Source organism: Erpetoichthys calabaricus, chromosome 8 (genome assembly GCF_900747795.2).
Source record: "Erpetoichthys calabaricus chromosome 8, fErpCal1.3, whole genome shotgun sequence".
Classification (NCBI taxonomy): domain Eukaryota; kingdom Metazoa; phylum Chordata; class Cladistia; order Polypteriformes; family Polypteridae; genus Erpetoichthys; species Erpetoichthys calabaricus.
The window spans coordinates 174,651,093-174,676,370 of NC_041401.2; the positions used below are offsets into that span (position 1 = coordinate 174,651,093).

General features: G+C 38.2%; 1 protein-coding gene across 1 annotated transcript in view; it reads left to right on the top strand.

Moving 5' to 3' along the window:
* Positions 1–3,421: 3,421 nt before the first annotated feature.
* c8h1orf159 (chromosome 8 C1orf159 homolog) overlaps positions 3,422–25,278 on the top strand; it is a 36,994-nt gene continuing 15,137 nt past the window's right edge. The window contains exon 1 of the mRNA XM_028807845.2: positions 3,422–4,260. Coding sequence (XP_028663678.1) covers positions 4,189–4,260 — 72 coding nt within the window. The 5' untranslated portion in view covers positions 3,422–4,188. The remainder of the gene's footprint in view (positions 4,261–25,278) is intronic.

Consider the following 25,278-nt stretch of genomic DNA (forward strand, 5'->3'; position numbering starts at 1 on the left):
GCATCTAAAAGGAGTAGTTGCTCTGTAATTTCGTTATACATGGTATAATGACAATAAAAAGAGATATTATTGATCTTGTACTATGCACTCTCTAAATCTGAGGAACTGTTGACAATGTGGGCAAGATGTCAAAGGTCTGAATAAAAATGTATGATTCCAACGTCCAGACCAACAAATACCAGATTAAGTCAGAGACAATGGAAGGACAACAAGTATGAAGAAACAGAGAAGGAATGAGGGGTTCACAACAAGGTTTCCTCAAGCCACCCACCTCCTGAAGTCTACTAGGTTGCCCAGACTAAACTGTACCCAAATCCTGCACAAATGACATGCAAAATACACTAAAGTTAGAAATATGTATAAGAGATTTACAAAGTTGCTAATCTATGTACTGAAATAAATCTGTAAGCCACTTGGATGTCGGTTTGTTCACCAATCACAAATAAACTGTTGAACCAATTTTCACAAAAAGATTACATTTACCTTGCTGTTGGTCCAACTTAAAGGATAAGTTTGGTATTTTTCAGGCCAAAGTTATTTCTTTACAAACATAGTATATATGCCTTGGCCATGCAAAATTCTGTTGCACAGTTAATAGTTTTCTATACATTTAAAAAACATATCTTCCTGCAATGGTGGTTTACATTGCATTCTTTGGGACTCAAAGGAAAAAACACATCAAATGCGTAGTTTTTCAAACCAAGATGGTTCTCGACTATTGACTTGCATCTTGTGATTACACATATATTGTAAAATAGTTTATACATGTCATATTTGAACAAAAAAACACCAATATTATAAGATTCAGCCATTTTAAAAGAAGACCGGCTATGCATGATAGCTCAGCACTTACTCTTCCTGCACAACGACCTTTCACCCCTGCAGGGATTGGTTTCCTCCCGACAGAGGTTGATTGGGTTTGTTTTGATTTACTTCTTTATTTATGTAAGAACTCTCACATGCAAATGGGAAAGGCATTCTTAACACGAGAATAATAGTACCAGGAATGTGCAGCAAAATGACTACTGTACAGTATTTCCAGATAACTTTTGTTGTCACAAACATGTGCTGGAAACACAGAAAGTGTGGATCAATATTCAGAAACTATCTTGGCTTGAAAAATGGATGTATTTCATAAGTTTTTAACTTTTTTGTCCGTGCCCTCTACCCTCCATTGTAAAGTGCCAATGTGGGCAAGATATTATTTTAAATTTAGAAAAAGGGCCCAACTTTAGAACACAATGTCTTGTGGCAAATGCATATATTGCATGTTTGGAATGAAACAAGTTTGACTTGAAAAATATTGAACTTATCCTTTAAAATATAGGCTATACATTATATTGGAAAGACAGGTTATAACAAAAGGGGTGGAGGACAACCCAAAAATCAGCACCAATCTAGGGACTACAATTCCCACCATGCAGCAGGAGTATGCTACTGCTAATGGAAGACATCAGCAGCAGCACACACAAAGTTTTGTACCGGCCAAAGAGGAATCTCAAAGACTACAGGTATGTATAGCATTTTCTTCTCGACTGATTTGAATAACAATTTCATTGCCTCGTGTTGAGTTTCCAAAAGAGTTTTTTATTCCCCTGTTAATGTATACCCAGGCAATGCCGGGTATTTTGACTGGTATGGTTATATCCCTGTTCCTTTGGATTTTGTGAGAAACACACCATTGTGGGTTCATCAATTGACAGATCCCAAGTCCACAAGCACCTGGGCCTGATAAGACGTTGTTACCCCCACCTCCTCCAACCCTTAATACCAGTCAGACAAGCCAGAAACAACCTACCCACATGTCAAATAAGTGTGTCATTCAAACAAACGCTAACATTTGTGTTTACAGGTCATCAAACACAATTTAGCAATCGGTTTAATTATCATGAGGGCCTCCAGAACTTTGGGCCTCAGGTCTATTTGCATACCCATCTCTATGAGTATTGCTTATGTAATTAGTAAAGTGGTAATTACATTTTAGCTGTGTTACAGCACTCTGAGCCGGCACAGGGCCACCCATAATTAACATTGAGATAGATAGATAGATAGATAGATAGATAGATAGATAGATACTTTATTAATCCCAGGGGGAAATTCACATATTCCAGCAGCAAAAATATTAAATTAAAGAGTAAAAAAAAAAAAAAAAAAAAAAAAAAAAAAAAATGCAGATAAAAAAACAGACAATAACTTGAATAATGTTCAACGTTTACCCCCTCTGGTGGAATTGAAGAGTCGCATAGTTTGGGGGAGGAATGATCTTCTCAGTCTGTCAGTGGAGCAGGACAGTGACAGCAGTCTGTCACTGAAACTGATCCTCTGTCTGGAGATGACACTGTTTAATGGATGTAGTGGATTCTCCATAATTGATAGGAGCCTGCTGAGTGCCCGTTGCTCTGTTACGGATGTCAGACCGTCCAGCTCTATGCCAACAATAGAGCCTGCCTTCCTCACCAGTTTGTCCAGGCGTGAGGCATCCTTCTTCTTAATGCTTAATTCTTAATTGCACCCCACTTACTACTTTTGTGATGCTATGTGACAAAGGGAGGAGGCGGTAACACACCATGATATCTCAAAATTGAACGAACAACAGTAGGAACCATGCACAACTTTCCATCTCTTTTGCAGTTTTGAGTTTCAAGGTGAACAACATCCTTCATCGATCAGCTACAACATAACCAGTACATTTGTAGGTCCAGTCAATACTGAGTAACAGAATATGTAACACATGGCATCAATATTTTGCCTCACTGATGTTGCAAAGCCATTACAGTAATACACAAACATTAGGCAGTGCCAACCAAAATCGTCAGACCCGTGAGTGACTGCTCGTCTGCAACATGAGTTGATGGAGGTCATCATACATGAAGAAAATGGAGAAAGTATGGAGTGGCAAGATAAGGTTGATCTGGACCTAGGTGGACTCTATACCCAAAAACAATGTTAGTGTCAGCAGTGTCACTGTTTGCAGAATAGCAGATCACTTCTCATCACCGTGGCAGGATGAATAAGCAAGTATTAGAATAAACAGTTCAGAAAGCTCAGTTATTTGATTAGGCAACAGTAAACTACTGGCAAACTGGCTGAATGTGTGGTTAATGCTTAAACTGTCCAAACTGCTAGTACTAATTTTCTTTAGTAGTCAGTTCAGACTGCTTTTCATTAATTTGAAAGTGCTAATTTGTTTGCAGCTTATGGGGGGGTCCCAAATTTGTGACACCATTACAGGACGGGTTTTTAGGAGATTTGTGACAAAATGTGACGGGGGTCAGTTTTGTGCCAAAATAGCGTCACATAATTTATGAAAATTCGGTGAAAATTTAAAACAACTGAATCCACGTATGGCTCGACCAGCTGTTTTTTTTTTTTTTTTGTAAATGCAGCGCTTGCGAATGGTGCAAGGAAAACTGGCAAATTTCTCGGTGGACACGGGCCGTCGTTACTAGCTGCGCCGCTCGCATCTCCATGCTTTTTTATTATTAATGGTGATCCCGCTAGACCGCCAATGCCCAGAGCCGCGCGTGTAGCAGCGCGTTCCCATTGGCTAAACGAGGAGCGCGGCTCGCGCTTTTAAAAGTGGGCGGGGTCTTCGAATGCACAGCACTGTTGGTGAGGACTCGTCGTCGCGTAGCAACCGGCTGGGCCTGCAACGGGAAGAAGCGCCAGCTGTGAGACACCGTTTAAGCTCTTAACACTGAACTTCATCTTCTTCAGGGATTTACATATAAAAAGAAGAAACGATACCACTAATCAGTTTCAGTTTTCTGCCCCAAAACGACGGACTTAACGCTGAAGCGTTTTCGAATTTTCTCCAGCTGGCACGTATACCGAGTCCTGCACGCGTCTGCAGGTGAAAGCGCCGTCTGTAGCTGACTAGTGGGCACGAGTCGTGTCACACCGCCTGGCTCTGGCTGTGTGTTTACGTCAGAGTTTGGCCGACAGGACTTGACATTTGGTGACTGCCTGACAAGAGGGTGTGAGTTGGAAGGAAAGACGACAAACTCTAATCCTCGAACTGGGAGGAAGACAGTTCACTTGCTTTCGGAAAGAGAAACGCCCAGTGCTACCGATCTTTTTTTAGTTGTCGGACGGTTCTTGCCAAGACAATGTAACCTCTTCGCCCCACCCTTTAAGGAGCATTTTGGCGCGGCCTTGCACGGTTCTCCAGGGACGACTGTGTAGGGTATGGCGGCGCACCACGTCGTCTTCGTCGCTGGAGCAGCATGGCAACTTCTGTGCGAAAGTCCGATGGTACTGGTAAGAGCTTTCATAGCGCCTTTATCTCTGCTGGTCAGTCTTTGTAATTGGATAGATGTCGCGCAATGCTAGATTATCCCTCCTTGATCAGAGTAAGGAAAGTGAGCTGGTGGTTTCACTCCGTTTAGGAAAGACTGAGGGTGCAAAAACCACGGGCATACCCGCCAATCAGGGGAGGAGGAGGCATCTGAAAGGGAGGGAGGGGCGGGCGTGACATTGGTCCAAACGATTGTGTACATGTAGAAATGCGTTTCCAACAATGGGGGCTGTCCGTCTGAGCCTGCCCACTTGTTTGGGTTTTTAAGCTCCTCTACCTCCGTTAGGAAGGTTGGTATTCTCTTCTTTTGCAGAGGACTCTATGCTTGTGCAATAGTTTGGGCCCCAACTAGGTGTACAGAAAGAACCACAGAAAATATAGTACCTAATGTCAAACTTATAAGTAGCTGAGAGTTGAATAGCCAATGCACAGGTTTAGATAAAAATGCAGAAATCGCATCAGCGACTGAGTGATATAGAAAGAGAGAGGGACAGAGTATGCAGTGCCAACGCTTAAAGTTATACTTTGCAGCCATTTGGGCACTGTAAGCCATGCCAAATATTAAAAGCAAAGAGAGTCTGATCCCTCAATAATCTACTTTGAGGAGAGAGTTAGGTGCAAGAGTAACGTTTTAAAACATTTTCCTAATTATTTTAACTATATCAGGTTTTTCAGCTGTTATGGTAAAACTAAGAAGAAAAAAAAAAACAGTCTGAATTAACATAAGCCACTATAATTTGGGGTGTTCATATGAAATGTAATTATTTACTTTGTAAAAATATTTTTTTCATTTTTCTCCCTCTGATAGAGGTGTGTAGAGTGCTAGATCAATAGTAAAGGATCAACAATTAAGAAAAATAACATCATTCATAATTGTTGACCTTGAAATAGTCTAAAATTGTAACCCTTTTGCTTATCTTTGAAATGTTTCAGTTTTAGCCTTCTGGGAGTGGCTCTTAGAGGACTAGGACCACCAGTAAAGAATCGGATATCAAAAATATTATCTTATTTATGATCAGCAGACTTGAAACAGCAAAAAAATGACACTCTGTACAATATGTCTTTATTACTGATCCCCATTTTTTTTCAAAGTTTGTGAAAAGGAGTAAATTTGACCCCCTCATATCCCATTAGGAGGTGATATTGTGGTATTGGGTAATGCACATATTCAAGCACTTCTGATTATTTTTGCTGAAGCCACATATTGGTTTACTCTGTATCATAAGGGTATAATTTCCTGGCCAAAATATGGTCCGAAAATTACCCAACAATGGGTGTGTTTGTATCTAGAGGGCCAAAAATGTGGTGAACCTGATGTCTTGCTTAACTAGACATCAAGTCAAGTCAAACAGTAAATCATATGTGGGGGTTTTCATATACCAGTGAGCAAGGAGATGCCAGACAAAAAGAACTAAAGTGATTTAAAAGCGTTCACATGCACACAATAAGTAAAAATAAAAAAACACATTAACAGGTTTTTTTTTTCACCAGTTTGCAGATTTTGAGCACTGTTGTCCAGCTACCAATACATTCTACCTGTTGTTCAGTAGACATACTGCCAAGTCAGTAATTGTACAAGGTTTGTGTCTTTTCATTGCTCAAGCACATTTTCCAAAGCATAAGTGATTCATCAACAACAACATTCTAATTCAAGTATGTTGACCCAGTGCAGTCTGAAATTCTCTAAGCGATCATCTGTACCTGATACGTAGGTCTTGAGCCCTGGAGATCTGCTAAAGGCAGCTTTGACATTTGCTCATTGCTCTTGTTGCACAATGGACATTCAGAGGTGGCATTAGAGTTGATCATTTTTGCACAATCATCATGTTAGTATGCTTCATTATCACTAGAAGTAGGATCTATAATGCTTTTGCTGCCATATCTGAAGAACTGTCAGTATTGTAACACAGCAAATCGCTTTTTTCTTCACACACTTTACCCTCTGAAAGCCTGTATTCAGCTGTTTATGCTGCAGCCAGTGTGTCCAGTAAACTACAGGTTGTGATGGAGACCGACAACAAGTACTCTTGAGGATGATGGTGTGCCTATGCCTAACAGTGCATGAGCTGTCTTGGGGATACTGTTAAAGAGGATTCTGTCTGCCAGTTTAGTGGTAGAATTGTCTCTTTGAAACACAAAGAACAAATATTTTTCATACATCTTAATTAATTTCAGTGCCCCTGTAGTCCATGGAGACCTGGGCTGCATCCAAGAGTGGTAACTTTCTGATGTTCAGCTATGGGTAAATGCATTGAATTGCTTTGCATTTTTGTTAAGAAATAACTGTCTCTTTTTTCTATTTTTGTTCTTTCTGTTTAGTAATAATCTTGCTGAGCTTTATTTTATATAGTACCTCCCACAATGAGTGGTCGAGCACATGTTTTTAAGAATACTTTATCAATACAGTCAAACTACTGTTCTTATCTAAGGTACAGTTTTTTTCTTTGATCACATTAAATATATAAGAATTAAAAAGAAAACTAGAACTACAGGATGGTGTGGGTGTTTGTACATCTTCATATTCACAACACGCATAAGAATATTGTTTTCTGGGTGCATTTGAGAAGATGAGGGTATTTAGTTTTGATATGAACTTTTACTCTGTGCACTGATTTCAAAAAATGTCTTTCTTATTGTTCATTGAGAGCCAAAAGTGTAACAGATGAATGTCATAATTTACAAAACAAAAGCTCTGGGGGAAGCAGAAATTAGATTACAACAGCATACTTGGTGTTCCACCCTTTGTACTGCACAGACCCATAATCTTTCTTAAGCAGATTTAAAAAAAGGGATTTTTATATACTATAAGGTTGGAGGGAGTCACAGAAATGAGGAGACATTGCAAGGACAAGCCTTGGATAGAACACTATGATAGATAGATAGAGATAGATAGATAGATAGATAGATACTTTATTAATCCCAGGGGGAAATTCACAGTAGTAGTACTTGCTAACATATCCTTCGACCCAACCTTCTATCAGTTGATGGAACTGGCATAATTCAGTTTTAGGGTCATGATGAAGCAGAGACTGTCCTGACTGACATTGATTGCAAGTCAGAAAACAACTGTGGTAAAGATACCAGACCATCACAGAGTACAAATACATCCACTCATAATGAATTAATATAAAGTTGCTAATTTACATTACTTTAATTTTGAAAATATGGAGGTTACCATGTGATCAACTTTGAACTTGGCCTCTGCTGACTTTCATTGCAAATATTGTCTTTTTCAATATGCAAAATATTACATTAAACTATTACTTCAAGAATGGTATATATCCAAGTGAAATAATAAAGTTCCAATGACTGTCTATATAAAGAAATGTTTAAACAAAGCAAATTATAATGGCAGCATCAAGTGCAAAGAAGAATTAATTCTACATTTGGTGTCAGCCCTTCAAAGGTTACATTTGGGCATATACTTACTTTATGCCAATTTAGTTTCATCTGTTGGCTTTGCTATCACATCATTATGATCTGCTATCAACCAGAAAACCAATAGAAAAATCGAGAGTATTAGGGGAATACATACAATCTTCACAGATCTCTAGGATTTGAACTGTGACACTCCATGTGCACAATATGTTTTCAGAGATTCATTAAGGTCTGCAATTATAGTTTGCCTCCAAATCCGATGTTACTTTTTTCAGAGCCGAATTGTATATCCTCTTTAACATGTAAGTCAGGAAAGTGTATCAGCTCTTGAGTCTGTTATCCTGGGTATTTTGTAGTTATTTAATTTTTGCAATATATTATTTTATTCTGCTATTTTAATTTTATTAAACAATCTGAAAGGCTAGTTTTCACAAGCCTTTACTAAGTCTCTTCAGAGATGTCATTTATAAAACTTTACGTGGATTTTAGCGTGAAAGTATGCATATGTCACAAAATGGTAAGCAGTGGTTTTATTAAATTAACAAAAACACATGAAGTCTTTGAAAATTCGAGTAACCGAAACCTGAACACTTACTCAGAGAGAACCGCATAGAGTCTGAGTTGCAAAGGTGAATGGGGTAAGTAGTGCAGAAAAGCTTTAGACTAGTAAGCAATTTTGTAATTTTAAAAATGATTGATTAAAGATTATTAAGAGGGTAATGCTAGCATTTGCATTGTGCTCAATTAGCACTTAATCAAGGATTGGCTTCTGCACTGTCCTCCACTGTTGCTGGGTAGGTTTTGCTGTTCTATTATCCTGTAATGTAAATAGTACGTATAGAATAGGCCTAGATGCATGTTAGTCAAAGTTTTCTTCAATAGTATGGAGATAGATTTTATATATATATATATATATATATATATATATATATATATATATATGGAAGAGAAGGTCTGTGATACGGTTTGCATATTTGCAGCTGGAGATCCACAAAGGGAGAAAAATGAATCGCGTATCATAAAGTAGTTTTATTCCTGAGCTTTCAACCCCTGCCAGGGGTCTTCATCAGAGGATAATGCTTAGACTTACAAGAATCAAAGGCAATATATAGCAAAAAATTACGTGGTGGGGGAGGTGGCTAAGTCAGTTTGATCAGGAGGCTGAATCTTGGCTATCAAATGAGAACGCCATCAACAGACACTTGGACATAAATCCAGCATATGCAAACTTAAGAAGAACATGTTCATAATAAATAAACTGTACACCCAATACGCGCCCCCCCCCCCCCCCCCCGATCACACTGACCTAGCCACCTCCCCCACCCCCCAACGTAATTTTTTGCTATATATTGCCTTTGATTCTTGTAAATCTAAGCATTATCCTCTGATGAAGACCCCTGGCAGGGGTTGAAAGCTCAGGAATAAAACTACTTTATGATACGTGATTCAATTTTCTCCTTTTGTGGACACTCCAGCTGAGTGTCCTCGTGTTTTCAATTTTGTTATTCTTAAAAGCACAAGACTGTCGCCGAAACCTCCTGCACCTTCTAAGGCTTCTTGCACTGAGCCTAAGCGCCAGGAGAAAGTTGAACTATAGGGTTTGCTCCGGGAACTAAAAAGTTATGCTTTGGTAGCGCACCACTATGGCATTAATGAAAGCACCGCACACTACATAAAGAAGAACGAAGCAGCGATCTGGAGTACTGTGTTTGTAAGTTTCTGTGATAGTGCCAAAAATGGTAACGACCGTAAGGAATAAAAATATCGTCGGGATGGAATCTGCCTTGGCTTTGTGGATCACCGGCTGCAAGAAGAAGAACATCCCCTTGGACGGTAACATCATCTGAAGAAAGCAGGGAAATTGTACCAGCAGTTCACTAAAGGAGACAATATAACAACTTCCCATCACAATGTTCCTGAAACCTATAAAGAAAAGCCAGCATGAAACCCCACCAGAAGAAGACCCTGTCCAAAGATACAACTCCTCCTGAAGCTTCTGAAGAAGAGGCGCCACCTGAGGAGTTTTAAATCCTCTGCATCGTACTGCACAGCTCCTTCATCATCATCATCAATATCATTGATCATTGGTGAGTACCTGTACATTTTACTGTATTTTAGTTAAATGAAATTATTATGTATTTACTTATAACAACGAAAACGACAGCGCATACCAAAGAAAAGAAATTACAGTACGTATAGCGGTAACATCGGTATTCTACATTCTAGCACCGTGGGAGACATAGCAGTACAGTACTGTACAGTATATGGGTTTACCTTTACATTCTGTTTTTAGGTAATGTATTAAGGTCATTTTTTAGGTAATGTATTAAGCTGAGTTTGCAACGAAATTAAAGTGCTTTGGGGGCATACTGTATTTAGGGTTTAAACTATAAAAATAGGCATTTAAAAGACATTTTTTAACCACATCCAAAAGTCGCGGTTTTTCACAATTCACACGTGCTCTACGAACATAACCTCCCTGAATTTTGTGGGTGTTCTGTATTGGGAAATTACAGTTGAGAATAAACATGAATGTAGAATAGTAGTTTAAATATAGCAAAAATTCTGAAAAATTGATGAATTGTTAAATAATAAAACTAACAAGGAATTTGGCCAAAGGCAAATAGTGAACTTTGTTACAAAAATGGACTGAAATTTACTACAGATTTCCACTATGAAAAGGTTTCAGTGCCACTGATATAAAGATTATGGGAACCATCCTCTTTATAAAAGTAATATATTGTTACAGTATTTTACTTTGAATGGTGTGTTCTATGTAATATTTTTAGATAGTACTTTATTCCTTGAAGGGAAATTCCGGGGGATAAGTTACTTTTTAATTAACCCATTTGACTTTTCACAATGTTTCCAAAGATAGCTTGCAAAACTCTGCTTACTCAAGGATATTTTAGAAGCCATTGTTCTCTTGATGGTACTTATTTCAGGCATTTGGGTTTTAAACTTGTGTTTTACTACCCATCATGGGAAAACATTTTCTTTCAATTAAATTATGCCTTTTTCCATTAAAGCCAGGAACCAGAAACACACTGACAGGTTATTTCTACACATTTTTTTCCATTACAAAAAGAAGTGGTGAAAATGAGCTGTTCATTGATTACATTAAAACAATCAAGTCATTTCTGCCTTCTTACCAATAGTCTTTTTGCTGCTTTTCTTATATTGATGTTTTGGTGTTTATTTTTTCTTGTCATAATTTTCACCATATTTATGACCCACTATAGTATTTGTGTGTATTCTGCAGTTTGTTATTGATCAAGACCAAAGTTTCCTTGTTGATTTAAACACTGTCAATAATTACTCACATCTCATTTCTGATCAAGTGCGTGTGTACCACAATTAAACACACAGTGAATGCTGCACTTAACAAAACCAGTTCAGACAGCTAAAGTGTTTCTCGTAGCACTTTTTAATGCATTGACAACTATTTTGTTGTCTGTATGACAAAACAAGCTATAAGCATCTGTGATTGCAGTTTTATCATAGCGTTATAAAGCAGTTACCTGTGAGTCATGACGCTTTATAGATAGTTTTAAGAATAATCAGTAAAAAGATAATGAAGGTAAAACTGGAACCCACCTGGATCCTATCTTAGCAGAACAGAATTCAACATACAATTAACCTTGTATTGTAAGCTAGTTGTTTAAAGGGCACACCACCTCCCACTGGTCTGCACCAGAATCCCCCTGTATATAAAAATCATTGTACTTTTTAGATTTAGGTGTGCTGAATCCATTTCTGAAATTACAATTTCTCTACCACAAGCCATTTTCACAACATACCAGGTTCAATGAAAGCTGCCATTTTGAGAGAAATTGTTAATTATATATACCCTAAGTTCTTGTCTATAAGCCGCGGCTTATCTAAGGAAAAAAGTTGTGAAAATGAAAAAATAGAATATCGGCTTATACATAAGTCCGGCTTATACAGTAATCCCTCCTCCATCGCGGGGGTTGCGTTCCAGAGCCACTCGCGAAATAAGAAAATCCACGAAGTAGAAACCATATGTTTATATGGTTATTTTTATATTGTCATGCTTGGGTCACAGATTTGCGCAGAAACACAGGAGGTTGTAGAGAGACAGGAACGTTATTCAAACACTGCAAACAAACATTTGTCTCTTTTTCAAAAGTTTAAACTGTGCTCCATGACAAGACAGAGATGACAGTACTGTCTCACAAAAAAAAGAATGCAAACATATCTTCCTCTTCAAAGGTGTGTGTGTCAGGAGCACAGAATGTCACATAGATAGAGAAAACAATCTCTAGCAAACAAATCAATGGTGCTGTTTGGCTTTTAGGTATGCGAAGCACCGCGGCACAAAGCTGTTGAAGGCGGCAGCTCACACCCCCTCCGTCAGGAGCAGGGAGAGAGAGACAGAGACAGAGTTTGTTTTTCAGTCAAAAATCAATACGTGCCCTTCGAGCTTTTAAGTATGCGAAGCACTGTGCAGCATGTCGTTTCAGGAATCAGCTTTACAGAAGATAGCAACGTGAAGATAATCTTTCAGCATTTTTAGACGAGTGTCCGTATCGTCTAGGTGTGCGAACAGCCCCTCTGCTCAATCCCCATACGTCAGGATCACAGATAGTCAGCGCAAGAGAGAGAGAAAAGTAAGCAATCTAGCTTCTCAGCCATCTGCCAATAGCGTCCTTTGTATGAAATCAACTGGGCAAACCAACTGAGGAAGCATGTACCAGAAATTAAAAGACCCATTGTCCGCAGAAATCCGCGAACCAGCAAAAAATCCACGATATATATTTAAATATGCTTACATATAAAATCACAATTTAAATGACCGCTACGCACGCGTGTTGACTCGGCGACGCCCAGAGCAGAAAGAACGTGCTCCGGCCGCGCCATGCGGGGAGTGAGAGAGACGCCAATATCTCACACTCTCTCCCCCCTTAAAGAAATTAAATGGGTGCGAGTGAGACCACTGACCTCCCTCTCTTCTATTAGTTATAGGTTATAGTACGTTCGGCTTATCCATGAGTCCGGCTTATCTATGATAAGATTTTATTTTAAAAATTTGTATGATTTTTGGTCTCCGGCTTATACACGAGTCCGGCTTATAGACAAGAACCTAGGGTAATTTATTTATATATATATATATATATATATATATATATATATATATATATATATACACACACATACATACGCAGTACTGTGCAAAAGTTTTAGGCAGGTGTGAAAAAATGCTGTAAACAAAGAATGCTTTCAAAAATGGAACTGTTAATCATTTATTTTAATCAATCAACAAAATGCAGTGAATGAACAAAAGAGAAATCTAAATCAAATCAATATTTGGTGTGACCACCCTTTGCCTTCAAAACAGCATCAATTCTTCTAGGTACACTTGCACACAGTTTTTGAAGGAACTCAGCTGGTAGATTGTTCCAAACATCTTGGAGAACTAACCACAGATCTTCTGTGGATGTAGGCTTCCTCACATCCTTCTGTCTGTTCATGTAATCCCAGACACACTCGATGTTGAGATCAGGGCTCTGTGGGGGCCATACCATCACTTCCAGGACTTCTTGTTCTTCTTTACGCTGAAGATAGTTCTTAATGACTTTGGCTGTATGTTTGGGGTCGTTGTCCTGCTGCAGAATAAATTTGGGGCCAGTCATACGCCTCCCTGATGGTATTGCATGATGGATAAGTATCTGCCTGTATTTCTCAGCATTGAGAACACCATTAATCCTGACCAAATCTCCAACTCCATTTGCAGAAATGCAGCCCTAAACATTCAAGGAACCTCCACCATGCTTCTGTGTTGCCTGCAGACACTCATTATTATACCACTCTCCAGCCCTTTGACAAACAAACTGCCTTCTGCTACAGCCAAATATTTCAGATTTTGACTCATCAGTCCAGAGCACCTGCTGTCATTTTTCTGCACCCCAGTTCCTATGTTTTCGTGCATACTTGAGTCCCTTGGCCTTGTTTCCACGTTGGAGGTATGTCTTTTTGGCTGCAACTCTTCCATGAAGACCACTTCTGGCCAGACTTCTCCAGACAGTAGATGGGTGTACCTGGGTCCCACTGGTTTCTGCCAGTTCTGAGCTGATGGCACTGCTGGACATCTTCCGATTTCGAAGGGTAATAAGCTTGATGTGTCTTTCATCTGCTGCACTAAGTTTCCTTGGCCGACCACTGCGTCTACGATCCTCAACGTTGCCCGTTTCTTTGTGCTTCTTCAAAAGAGCTTGAACAGCAAATCTTGAAACTCCAGTCTGCTTTGGAATCTTTGTCTGGGAGAGACCTTGCTGATGCAATATAACTACCTTGTGTCTTGTTGCTGTGCTCAATCTTGCCATGACGAGAAACTGTCTTCCACAACCTCACCTTGGTAGCAGAGTTTGGCTGTTCCTCGCCCAGTTTTAAGCCTCCTACACAGCTGTTTCTGTTTCAGTTTATGACTGTGTTTCAACCTACGTGTGACATTGATGATCATTAGCACCTGTTGGGTATAATTGGTTGATCATATACCTGACTATAATCCTACAAAATCCCTGACTTTGTGCAAGTGTACCTATAAGAATTGATGCTGGTGTGAAGGCAAAAGGTAGTAACACCAAATATTGATTTGATTTAGATTTTTCTTTTCTTTTCTCACTTTGCATTTTGTAAATTGATAACAATAAACAATCATTATTTATATTTCTGAAAGCATTCTTTGTTTACAGCATTTTTTCACACCTGCATAAAACTTTTTCACAGTACAATATATATATAGTTCTGCTTGTTTTAAGCTTATAATATTACTGTATTTTCAGCTAAAAATGGAAGTCTTTCTTGTTCTTAACATTTAAATATTTGCTACATATTTTTTGCTTTCAATAAGTATTTTTTCTCTCGCTTCTTATTTCTTCAATATAGCCAAGAATTTAAAATGAAAAAAGTTAGAAAGATGACTCTTTATTCTCCAGAAGAGAGAAAGTTGTTGTTGCCATGGTTTTTACTTTAATATGCAAGGACAGAAAGTGATCCACCTATTGTCTTGACAAAGTAACAGGTAAGCAAACAGTAAAGAATTGACACCCTTCCTTTATTGAAGAAAAAAGGGATGCACATGCCACAGTTTTTTTGGGAGTAGTAAGATGGAATACTACAAGGAGCTAGTTGAGGAGCTTCTCTCATCCTACCTAGCACTTGAATGTAACATGTCTTTAAAAATCCATTTCCTACACTCTCATGGAGTTTTTCCCTGAGAACATGGGAACAGCCTCTGAAGAACATGAGAGGTTTCACCAGGACATCTCTTAAAAGGAGAGATGTTATTGGTAAAAGTGGAGTGAATCTGTGTTAGAAGACCTCTGTTGGTCATTCCACCATAAAACACCTTCAGAGGATTATAAGAGGAAAAAATAACTGGTTTTTGAAAATAATAATTATTTAAAATGGTTGTTTATCATTTTTTTCCCCCATCTAAATAATTAAAAAAATACATTACCTTTTTTTTTTTTTTTTTTTTTTCTTCAAAAAACTAGGGGGCTTTGCCCCCTGCTCGCTTCACTCGCCAGCCCCCATGTTTGGTTTTCCAGATACACACTTTTAATATTTTTTTTCTTTGTATTGTTGCTATTTCATTAGTTTCACTTTTATTTCAGAACTTCTGTAAAAACAATATTTGGAATCTTTGGAGTCCCAATATGCTGAATCTTTTAAATGCGGTCAGTGAGACATGTGTTTAATGACTTTGTACAATAATTCAGGATAGGTGTCTCTGTTTGGAATTTCAGCACAGATAAAGCAATCGACACCATCAGCCGTTAATAATGTTTTTTGCAAAGTAACTAATAAATGCATGTGAGGTAAAACACATTTTTGAAATTCTCTGACTTAAACTTCAGAGCCTTACAATATTTACATACTTCTGACATATCACCTGTGTCCATATATTTGATCTCTATTCGCCTTTTAGTTATTTCTCCAAGTAATAATTTCTCTGTTTACGCTAATGCGATGTTTACTTTCTTTTTTTAACACTGTCGTTTTTTTTCTGCTTTCATATTCTGTATCTTGCTCTGCATGTGTTTTGCGCCTAGGTTTTTTTTTTTTGAGTCTTTTGAATTCGTTTTCATTATCACTAACCTGCTCTGCATGTGTTTATGAAGTTCTACTTTGTCTTTTACTCTGTCTTTTAATTCTGAGCCCGATTGGACGTGCTTTGTTTCAATTCCACTTGTTATGGGCTGATAATTACTTTCCTTATTTTCTGAATTTGCACCTAGATTATTTTTTCTTTTTTGCTCTTTTTTTCTCTCCAACACTTTTGAGTCTCTTTTCTCCATGCTTCTTTCTTCTTTGCTTAGTCGTCGACGTTTCATTTATAACATATTGTCCTTACACGCTTTATATGCGCTGAGACCATGGATCTGTGTGTGCTCAAATCCTTCACAAGACTGAATGTTTTGCTGCCCCGTTGTCTTATTTGATATTGATTGTAAGTAGGGCGTGTCTTGCAAGAATCTCATGTTCTACATCATCGTGAGACAGTCCTGGGTCAATCTCTTGGCACAATGTCTCATGTTTAAGGTCCTCGCGGGTCTTTTATCTGTCTTCCGTGATCTTAACGTGAAGATCACGTCTCGACGCCCTACTGTTTCTCTCCAGGATTTTTTTTTTTTATAATAGATTTTTTTTTTTCTTTTTCAATTTTAAACTTTCATCTCTCAAAACCTGTAATGTGGAGCAACTCTGTTGCCATATTTGGATTTCAACCCCGTCAAATATGTAAAGAACACCTATAAATTTGATAGGAGTGAAAAAAAATTGTAGGCAGGTTTTACAGTTGCTACTCAAATTACCTGCAAAGCTTTGGGCTATGAGAGGAAATTGGGTTACCAGAAGAATCGTTTTACACAGACTTCCAGAGAATACACAAACTCTGTAGATACAGTGGCAAGGGTGGGATTTGAACCCAAAGACTCTGAAGCTTTGAGGTAGCAGTGCCTTTCATGTTCAGGCTTTCCTGCTGCGAACATGCTTCTCTGTTTCTATACTTGTAATATACTGTATAAGATGAATGGAAGTAGTCACTAGACAAATACAGGATTCCAGAGTACCTGGAAAATACCACATCTATACGTTCTCCCAAGGCTAGTGACCTGAGGCTCTGTCATTTTAATTCTGCGGTATTACCTACCTACGTTGTTTGGAAAAAAATCAAACAACTGCCAACCCCTGCCCCTAGTCCATATACACACCCAAAGGTACAAAGACAGATTTTGAGAATTTCTCAATTCAGCAAAAAGCAAACTAAAGCCTTAAAAGTCTTTCTGTAATGTAAACATTTATTTGATATTCTTGATTAAGAAATTGTTGTGCAGTTTGTTTTTATCATTTATGTTTAAGTACACAGTACACACTGAAACGTTTTTAGAAATGATCAAAAGCAAAAATGCCTCCAGTGAAAAGGCATATCTGTCAGATTATATACATTCACTCTCAGTTTGATACTTTTGTTTTCTGTGATCAATACAAAATTGTCATACATTTTGAATTAGCCTTTTTTTCATAAATATTGCAACTGTTTTTACTGTATAATAGCTTCAGCTACTATACATCAAATCAAATCAACATGCATTCCGTAACATTCATTCTTGCATTCTTGTTTTATTCTGGCATAGCAAAGATGTGTTTGTTAAATTGATTGCCAACGATAAATTGGCTCCAAAGTAGTGAGTATGGATCTGTACATGAATATGCCCTGGTGTGTAATGGAGTCCTAACCAGGATAGATTGCTGCCATGCTTTTTAGTACTGCCAGGAAAACCCCCAAAATCTTAGTAAAAAGATACATGGATGGATTAATTTATTCATTCATTTTCTGAATATGCTGTTTTAACTTTCTGTGTTAATGAGTCGGCACCTGTCCTCACAGAATTTGGAACAAGCAGGAATCAGTACACCACTGAATACATCACAGAATGCAGTACATATACATAACCTTTAGATATATCATGTCAGGTTAGAGTGGGCAATCAGCCTAAGCCATATATATCCTTGAGATGTATGAGGAAACAGTAGAAAGAAAAATATCGATTATAGACAGACAGACATGCCTAGGCTGAGATGTTAACTTATGACTTTGGAGCTCTGAGGCAGTTGTTAACTTTTCAAACTGTTTCTATGAAAATATAAAGCTTAATTACAAGTAAAGTATTTTATTCAATAATGTTGCCACAGGCATCAGAAATTAATTTGAAAAGGTTGCTCTTGGTAATAGGGCAAGCCTTCAGTCTGAGTTATTATCTCTCTTTATCATCTTTTTATCATTGTTTAGATTAAAAATAAGAGTAGTTGTGTCATGAAATGAATTTGAACTGCTGTCTCTATTTTCTTTAAGCAATCCAAAGACACACAGTTAAATTAGTTAAATGAATACTCCACCCAAAAATGATTTTTTTTGCATATGTTGAAAAAAAATTTAATCTAGTGTTTTCATGAAGAATGAAGATAAAAAAAGTTATGGTAGAATAGCAGTCTATGGTGACCAGGGGCCTCATGTATAAACGGTGCGTACGCACAGAAATGTTGCGTACGAACCTTTCCACGCTCAAATCGCGATGTATAAAACCTAAACTTGGCGTAAAGCCACGCACATTTCCACGGTAACTCATACCTTGGCGTACGCAATTTCTCCGCTCGGTTTTGCAGACTGGCGGCACCCAGCGTCAAAGCAGTGCTACTGTTCCTGTGTGATCACCCTTTCTTGTATCCACATCCACGGCAGCGGCTTTATCAAATACACTGAAATTAACCGCATATCGTTCATAAATTTAATGCATCTGATTGCAATTAACCTGTAACAATATAATGGTCCACAGAATGGTCAAACTACTGTTCCTGTGTGCTCATCCTTTCTTTCTTAGCTCCACATTCCTGACGCGGCTTTATAAATACACTGAAATTAACTGCATATTGTTTATTAGTGTAATGCATCTGATTGTAATTAACCTGCAGCAATATAATGGGCCAGGGAATAGCCATAGTATTCCAAATACCATAACTGCTATAGCGTTGTTACGCTCACTGCATCTTGTTCTTCTTTTTGCTGCTCCCGTTAAGGGTTGCCACTGCGGATCATCTTTTTCCATATTACTCTCACTGCACCACTCGGAGTATTTATATCACTGTATCTGAGTATGAATCACAGCAGCAGACAATCGGAAAGAGAATTATCGGTATACAGTTTCAAGTACACACTACCTCAACCACGGCAAAAAGCGTCAGAGCCTTTCCTGTACGGACCTCGCGTTTCAGAAACAGTTTCATCCCAAGAACTATAAAAGCACTCAATCAGTCCATCAAGTGCTCCTTGTAGAACTGTTTGTACTTATAAGTACAATCACCTCACTGTAAACTTACACTACAGTTATAATATTGCACAACCTGCGCCACTTTATAAAGCGCGTATGATGACAATATCATTTTAAGATGAAATGCAGCAAAATATGTTGCTTATAGTATACAGATAAAACTTTAACTTCATTTAAATAATCTGTATTGTTAATAATTAAGTGAGGACACGGTGCCGCAGCGTATAGCTAGTTCAAGGATAGCTCCTGCCTTGCGTTGTATTCTTGCTGGTGCTGACGCGACACTGGGAGGATAGACGAATAGAATAATTAAACATGTACTACGAAGATAATTCAATGTTCCTTAAAAGTTTGGAAGAATCGGCGTTCTAAGCTTACAAATGGCTTAACGTCTATTACAGAGCTGATTGTGTGGTGATTGGAGAAAGAAAAGTATGGACAGGAATTGGAGGTTAGTACGTTTGAAAGAGACAGTACTTCTGTAATAAATTATTTCATCGAAGGTCGCACATGGTGCAGCAAGCCTCTTGCGTGAGATATGAACAATCACTGCGCCACCGTGTTCCCTTGTTTAATAACATGCTTTCATTCCTATCATCATGAAAATGATATCACGTATACATCTCAGTATTTTAATTATTCAGAGAGCTGTAATCTCTCGAATGTCATGCATTCTGTGTCCTGTCGGAGAAAGAGAAAGAACGGAAGCACGTAGTGATTCACACACACAGAGCACATAGAAGATAAAACACAGAACAAAGCATTTAACGTGCTACTTGAGAAACTAGTAAAATAAACGATTTTAAGATTAAGTTTATGATGTTCTACTTTAATGGCAAAATAAACTACGTGATTAAAGTGGAAATTTCGAGATTAAAGTTGACATTTCGTGCTTTTTTCCCCACTGTGTGCCTTTGTTTTTTGTTTGTACCCTAATACGCTTTCATATGACACTCAGACGGTGGGCTACGACTTGCCTTTTCACGGCGACTTTGATATGTGATTTCTTTTTTATTTCGGGCACTGTGCGACTTTGTGAATTTGATCTTTCGAGTTTTTCCGACACTGTCACTCGATCAAGTTCCTTTTGTACGTTTTTCCTTTGCCTCTACTTGGTATTCGCTGAAATTCTTATATTTTCCCTTGAGCTTTTCCCATTGTCTTTTCACAGAAGGCTATTTATATTGATTTGCGTATTCAAAGAGGTGTAATTCTGGGAGGAGTTGGGGCGGGACAGAAGGCGCGGGCACGTGCGTTACTTTTCACGGTGATCGGGATTTATGTAGTGGAAGAACGTGAAAGTATGCGTGCGCACAGATTCCTGCATCTGGATTTTTCTGTGCGTACACACAATCCCGCTTTTGTGCTTACGCCATGTTATAGTGTGAGTTCTACGCACGGCGTTATACATGAGGCCCCAGCTCTGGACCTCGGCCAACAATATGAAAAAAATTCTCATATTGCTTTATGTTGCATCATCCAACTGCCAGTTATGTAGTCGTATGCTCACATCGTGCAAAATGCATGCATTGTTGCCGAAGTATTGTTAAATAAATGCTCCTGGAAAAATCAGCACTGGGCATAAACATGAAATGTAATTTGAATTGAACACAGGACTCTTGACAAATGAGGGGGAGAGATGGATCATTAATTCAAATGGTCAGTTCTGTATGTATATGTGTGTGTATATATGTGTGTATATATATATGTATATATATGTATATATGTTCACGGCATTCGAAGTCTGTGTCAGAATCTGATTGTATGGGTGGTTACCTACCAGGTAACGCTTGTGGTTGGCCAGCGATCTGCTAACGTCCGCCACGGAGCCCTCAGTTTGTGAAGAGCAGATCATAGAATGGTTGAAATAGTTTACTGTCAAATAAATGCAAAGAGTACACGACACGTGTTTCGCCCTCATTCTGGGCTCATCAGGTGTACACACTCCACTGCACTCCCTCTCGGGAATTGAACCTCGGACGTCAGCGTCAGAGGCGATGCCCCTAACGTTGCGCCACGGCGTGTGGTTCGTTTATTTGACAGCATGTAGATCGGGGTAATTACATTCACGGCATTCGAAGTCTGTGTCACAATCTGATTGTATGGGTGGTTACCTACCAGGTAACGCTTGTGGTTGGCCAGCGATCTGCTAACGTCCGCCACGGTGCCCTCAGTTTGTGAAGAGCAGATCATAGAATGGTTGAAATAGTTTACTGTCAAATAAATGCAAAGAGTACACGACACGTGTTTCACCCTCATTCTGGGCTTATCAGGTGTACACACTCCGGGGCATCGCCTCTGACGCTGACGTCCGAGGTTCGATTCCCGAGAGGGAGTGTAGTGGAGTGTGTATACCTGATGAGCCCAGAATGAGGGCGAAACACGTGTCGTGTACTCTTTGCATTTATTTGACAGTAAACTATTTCAACCATATATATTATAAGTAAATAAATAAATATGAGAGAGAGAGAGATCTGTTATCAGCAGTGTGTGAAAAGCAGGTATTGTATAGAATGCGTGACATTTTTAGGTAAAGTTTGAAATGTCTGTGTTACTTTAATATGCTATATACTTTCCCTAGGCATTGTATTTAATATCTAGACATTATGCAAAATCACTTGCCTGTTTGGCTTTTCCTAGAATGCCTAGGAAATATTTGAAAATTTAATCTTTTCATACTTTGACATCCCATTTTCAGCATTCTATTGATTTCCTAGGTATTCTGCACAATGCCTAATTTCGCACATTGACAGTAACATTATATAATATATATAAAATTATATACACACACACACTGTGACATTGGTTTGATCTTGTTCTGAATGTCTCTTCCTATTGTGCCCTTTTAAATGCTTGTGAACCATTTTGAGAATGGAAACATGATGAAGGATTCTGTGTAATTTTTGGATTTACCCAAATAATTCATGCTGATGTAAACTTTAAGGTGGTATTGGTATGCTAATCTCTTCAGTTCTTCACCGTGTTTTTTCACAGTTTTACTTGAAACAGACATGGGGTTTGGTTTCAGATTCTCTCATTCTGTTGACAATGCTAGACTGTTTTAATTCACTGCTATTAATGGGGGAAATTGTTGGTAAGTTATTGTAAATAACATTTGTTGTTGCGGTTTGTATGTGACTATTTTCACTCAGTAATCCATAGAAATCTCTGAATTGTTCAAATGTGAATATTATTCCCTTTCTTTAGCTTCCACTTTAAAGTGCAGTGCTTTGGACTTTCATTCCTCCAACTACAAGGGATTCTGTGTTTGCTTTACATTAATTTCCTCCTTCATTTTGCAATTTCCTCATTGGGAATCTATAAAATGATTCTTTGGAAAGTTAGTTATATGCAACCTTCCCATAGGGATTGGAGTAATCTGCTGTAAACAAATACTGTATTTGATATTATTCTGCTCCCATTGGCACTTTGTTTTTATTTTTTAACGTTTGTGCACTTAAGGCTTGATTTCTTTTTTTAGCTATGTCATAGAGAGACAAATGGGACCTTATTTATAGATTCTGCATGTGTTTCCTCTGTTTATTTTTCCTATTTGTGATCCTCCTACAACGTCAGAATGAGTTTGTATGGTAGCATATCCTCAGGTGTGAGGTTTCTGTGTGTTTATTTGGTGGTGTATGACAAAATTAATTTATTCAGATGAAACACTAAAGCCTAAATGAGCTTTAGGATTTCTGTAAATGTATTTTGTATGCTTACAGATTCCAGACACTTCATATTTTCAGGTATTTTCTTTATCAGTACATTTTTTACATACAATTATGTAGAATAAGTGTTTTGTACTACAGTATCTCCACCAAACAAATGTCCTGTTTTATAGTGCTTTTTAATCGTAGCATTTTTTATATTTGCTGTTCCTGTGACCCTGTCGTAGAACACACAAGATCAGAAAACTAATGAATCAATGCATCCCTTACCCTTTACAGCTGTTGTTGGTTAGAAATTTTACAACAAATAATTGTCTAAGCTTGATTTTTTTAAATATCTTTATTAAACACCGGTAAATAGTATATACTTTAATTCCTAATTTCATAGATTAGTGTTGCTTAAGACTAAATCCAAGTGGTTTTGTTTCCATGTTTGTTTGGCATTGTTTTGTGCTATTATTTATGCAGCTGTGTTCATAGATAAGATGTTGCAGTTGTTTTTCCTGTTTTGTACTTTTTGGTTAGTAGATAGCGCAAACTATTAGCCCCATGTATTTTTGAATTGTGTGAAAACCTTAGCTTCTGTTTGATTCAGTTCTTCATTCCTGCCATGACCTTCTTACACAGACGAGGCTTAACTGTTGCGTTGATAATGTCTCGGTCATTTTGTATGTGCATGTTCATCATTAAGCCACTTAATCCAGTATGTCTGCATTAATAAAGACCTAATGCAGTACAGATCTTGTGTTCCTAGATTTATTTTAAACCATATGCTGATTTCTTTAAATCTGTTTTCAGTTTCATTCTCAAATAAAAACTTTGTCACAGGAGAGAATCTTTAATGTGCCTTCTAAAATGGCAGGAAAAATAGAATTCAAAAACTATAGAGTATTGATAGCAACAACAACAACAACTAGAACTGGCTATAATTCAACAATTAATTAATTAATGGACAAATGTTGATTTTCCTGTATTGTATGTTGATCAGTTTCTACTTTGTCTTTTGTTATTTGAACAAATCTGTTTCTTTAATGACTGTCTGTTTCTTTATGCTGTATTTAGTAATTTGCAAAATTTATACTTGGCATTTAACATGAGAACTTGTCACAGCGCTCTGTGCTTGATTTAGTGGTGAGCGCTGTACAAAAATGAACAGAATTGAATTGATAAAGAAGAATCACGAGAGATCATGAAGTATGCAAAGAAAAATGCTACAAGACAAACTTGTGGCCCCAGTGAGCCTTCCACTTCAAGTGTTAGTACCTCACTGTGTCACTGAGCATGTCACAGTGGGACTACACCCTTCAGATGTTTGTCACTGGGGATATAAAATAAGCCACATCAGCTTGTGACACGTCTATCCTGGTTGTTATTCAAAAGATACCAGTCATAGTTGGGTGTATATGTTCTACGGTCCTTTTGAAACCTTGGTGAGTACTCCATATTCAGCCTTTCTGGCTCTCTTACTTTGCGAGCTTTGCAGAATTTCTTCTGGAGCAGTCATGTTTGTGGCTCATGAAGGCCCAGACTGGGGTGGAAGGATGCATGGATAGATAGATATGCTTTGTTTGTCCCTAAGGGGAAATTAAAAGTTTACAAAAGCTCTATCTATCTAGCTAGCTAGCTAGCGTTGTGGCCAAGTGCAGGAATGACAGCCCCTACTACTAAATTTGGGGCGGCATTCGGGTCATCCCGTTTATTGTCTGAAGACCAAACAGAAGAAAACTCTCTTTAGCGTATTTCCCTTTGTATGAGTTACACAAGGCAACAAAAGCAAGGTTGTAGGACTGGAGAGTAAGGCTAGCGGAGCTCCGTCCGGTGGGTGAATTGTGCCAGTACTGAGGACTCTTTTTGGGACATCCAGGTTTTTATGGTGGCTGAACTGGAAAGAGTGGATTCAGTTGCCCTCACTGGGTGGCTTCTCAGCACTGTGGAGAAAGAAGAAGATAACAATGTTAGCTATAGTGCCCCCTTTTGTCCCAGCAGGTTATTAGACACCTCAATTCAGCCTGAGAGGAAGTCCTCTGACGTTTACGCATGAAATATATATATCCATCCATCCATTATCCAACCCGCTGAATCCGAACACAGGGTCACAGGGGTCTGCTGGAGCCAATCCCAGTCAACACAGGGCACAAGGCAGGAACCAATCCTGGGCAGGGTGCCAACCCACCGCAGTATATATAGTATATATACAGGCACATAGGTGGGAATAAGACTGTTTCAGATTTCTAGGTTTACATTTAAAGGCATTGACATTCGAAAAGAGCAAGTCCAGCTTATGTCTACATATCCAAGATGCTAATTGATTTGGATGTAGTGATGCTTTCTAATTGTCAGTAGGAGTTTTCTTGTTTTTCTCACTCTTTAGTCCTTTTACAGTATATCCTTCCACTGCTTCATGTCCTCCTGGTGGCAACCTGCTAACATTAACTTTTCGCATACTGAACATAGTATTTAATCCTATGATAAAGTATTTACTTTGTTTGTTTTGCATCTGTTGAGTTATTTTCCCTTGGCAAGTATACTTAAAGTAGAAGATCTGTGTTATGGTAAGCTGTATTCTTTCATTAAATAAATTAGA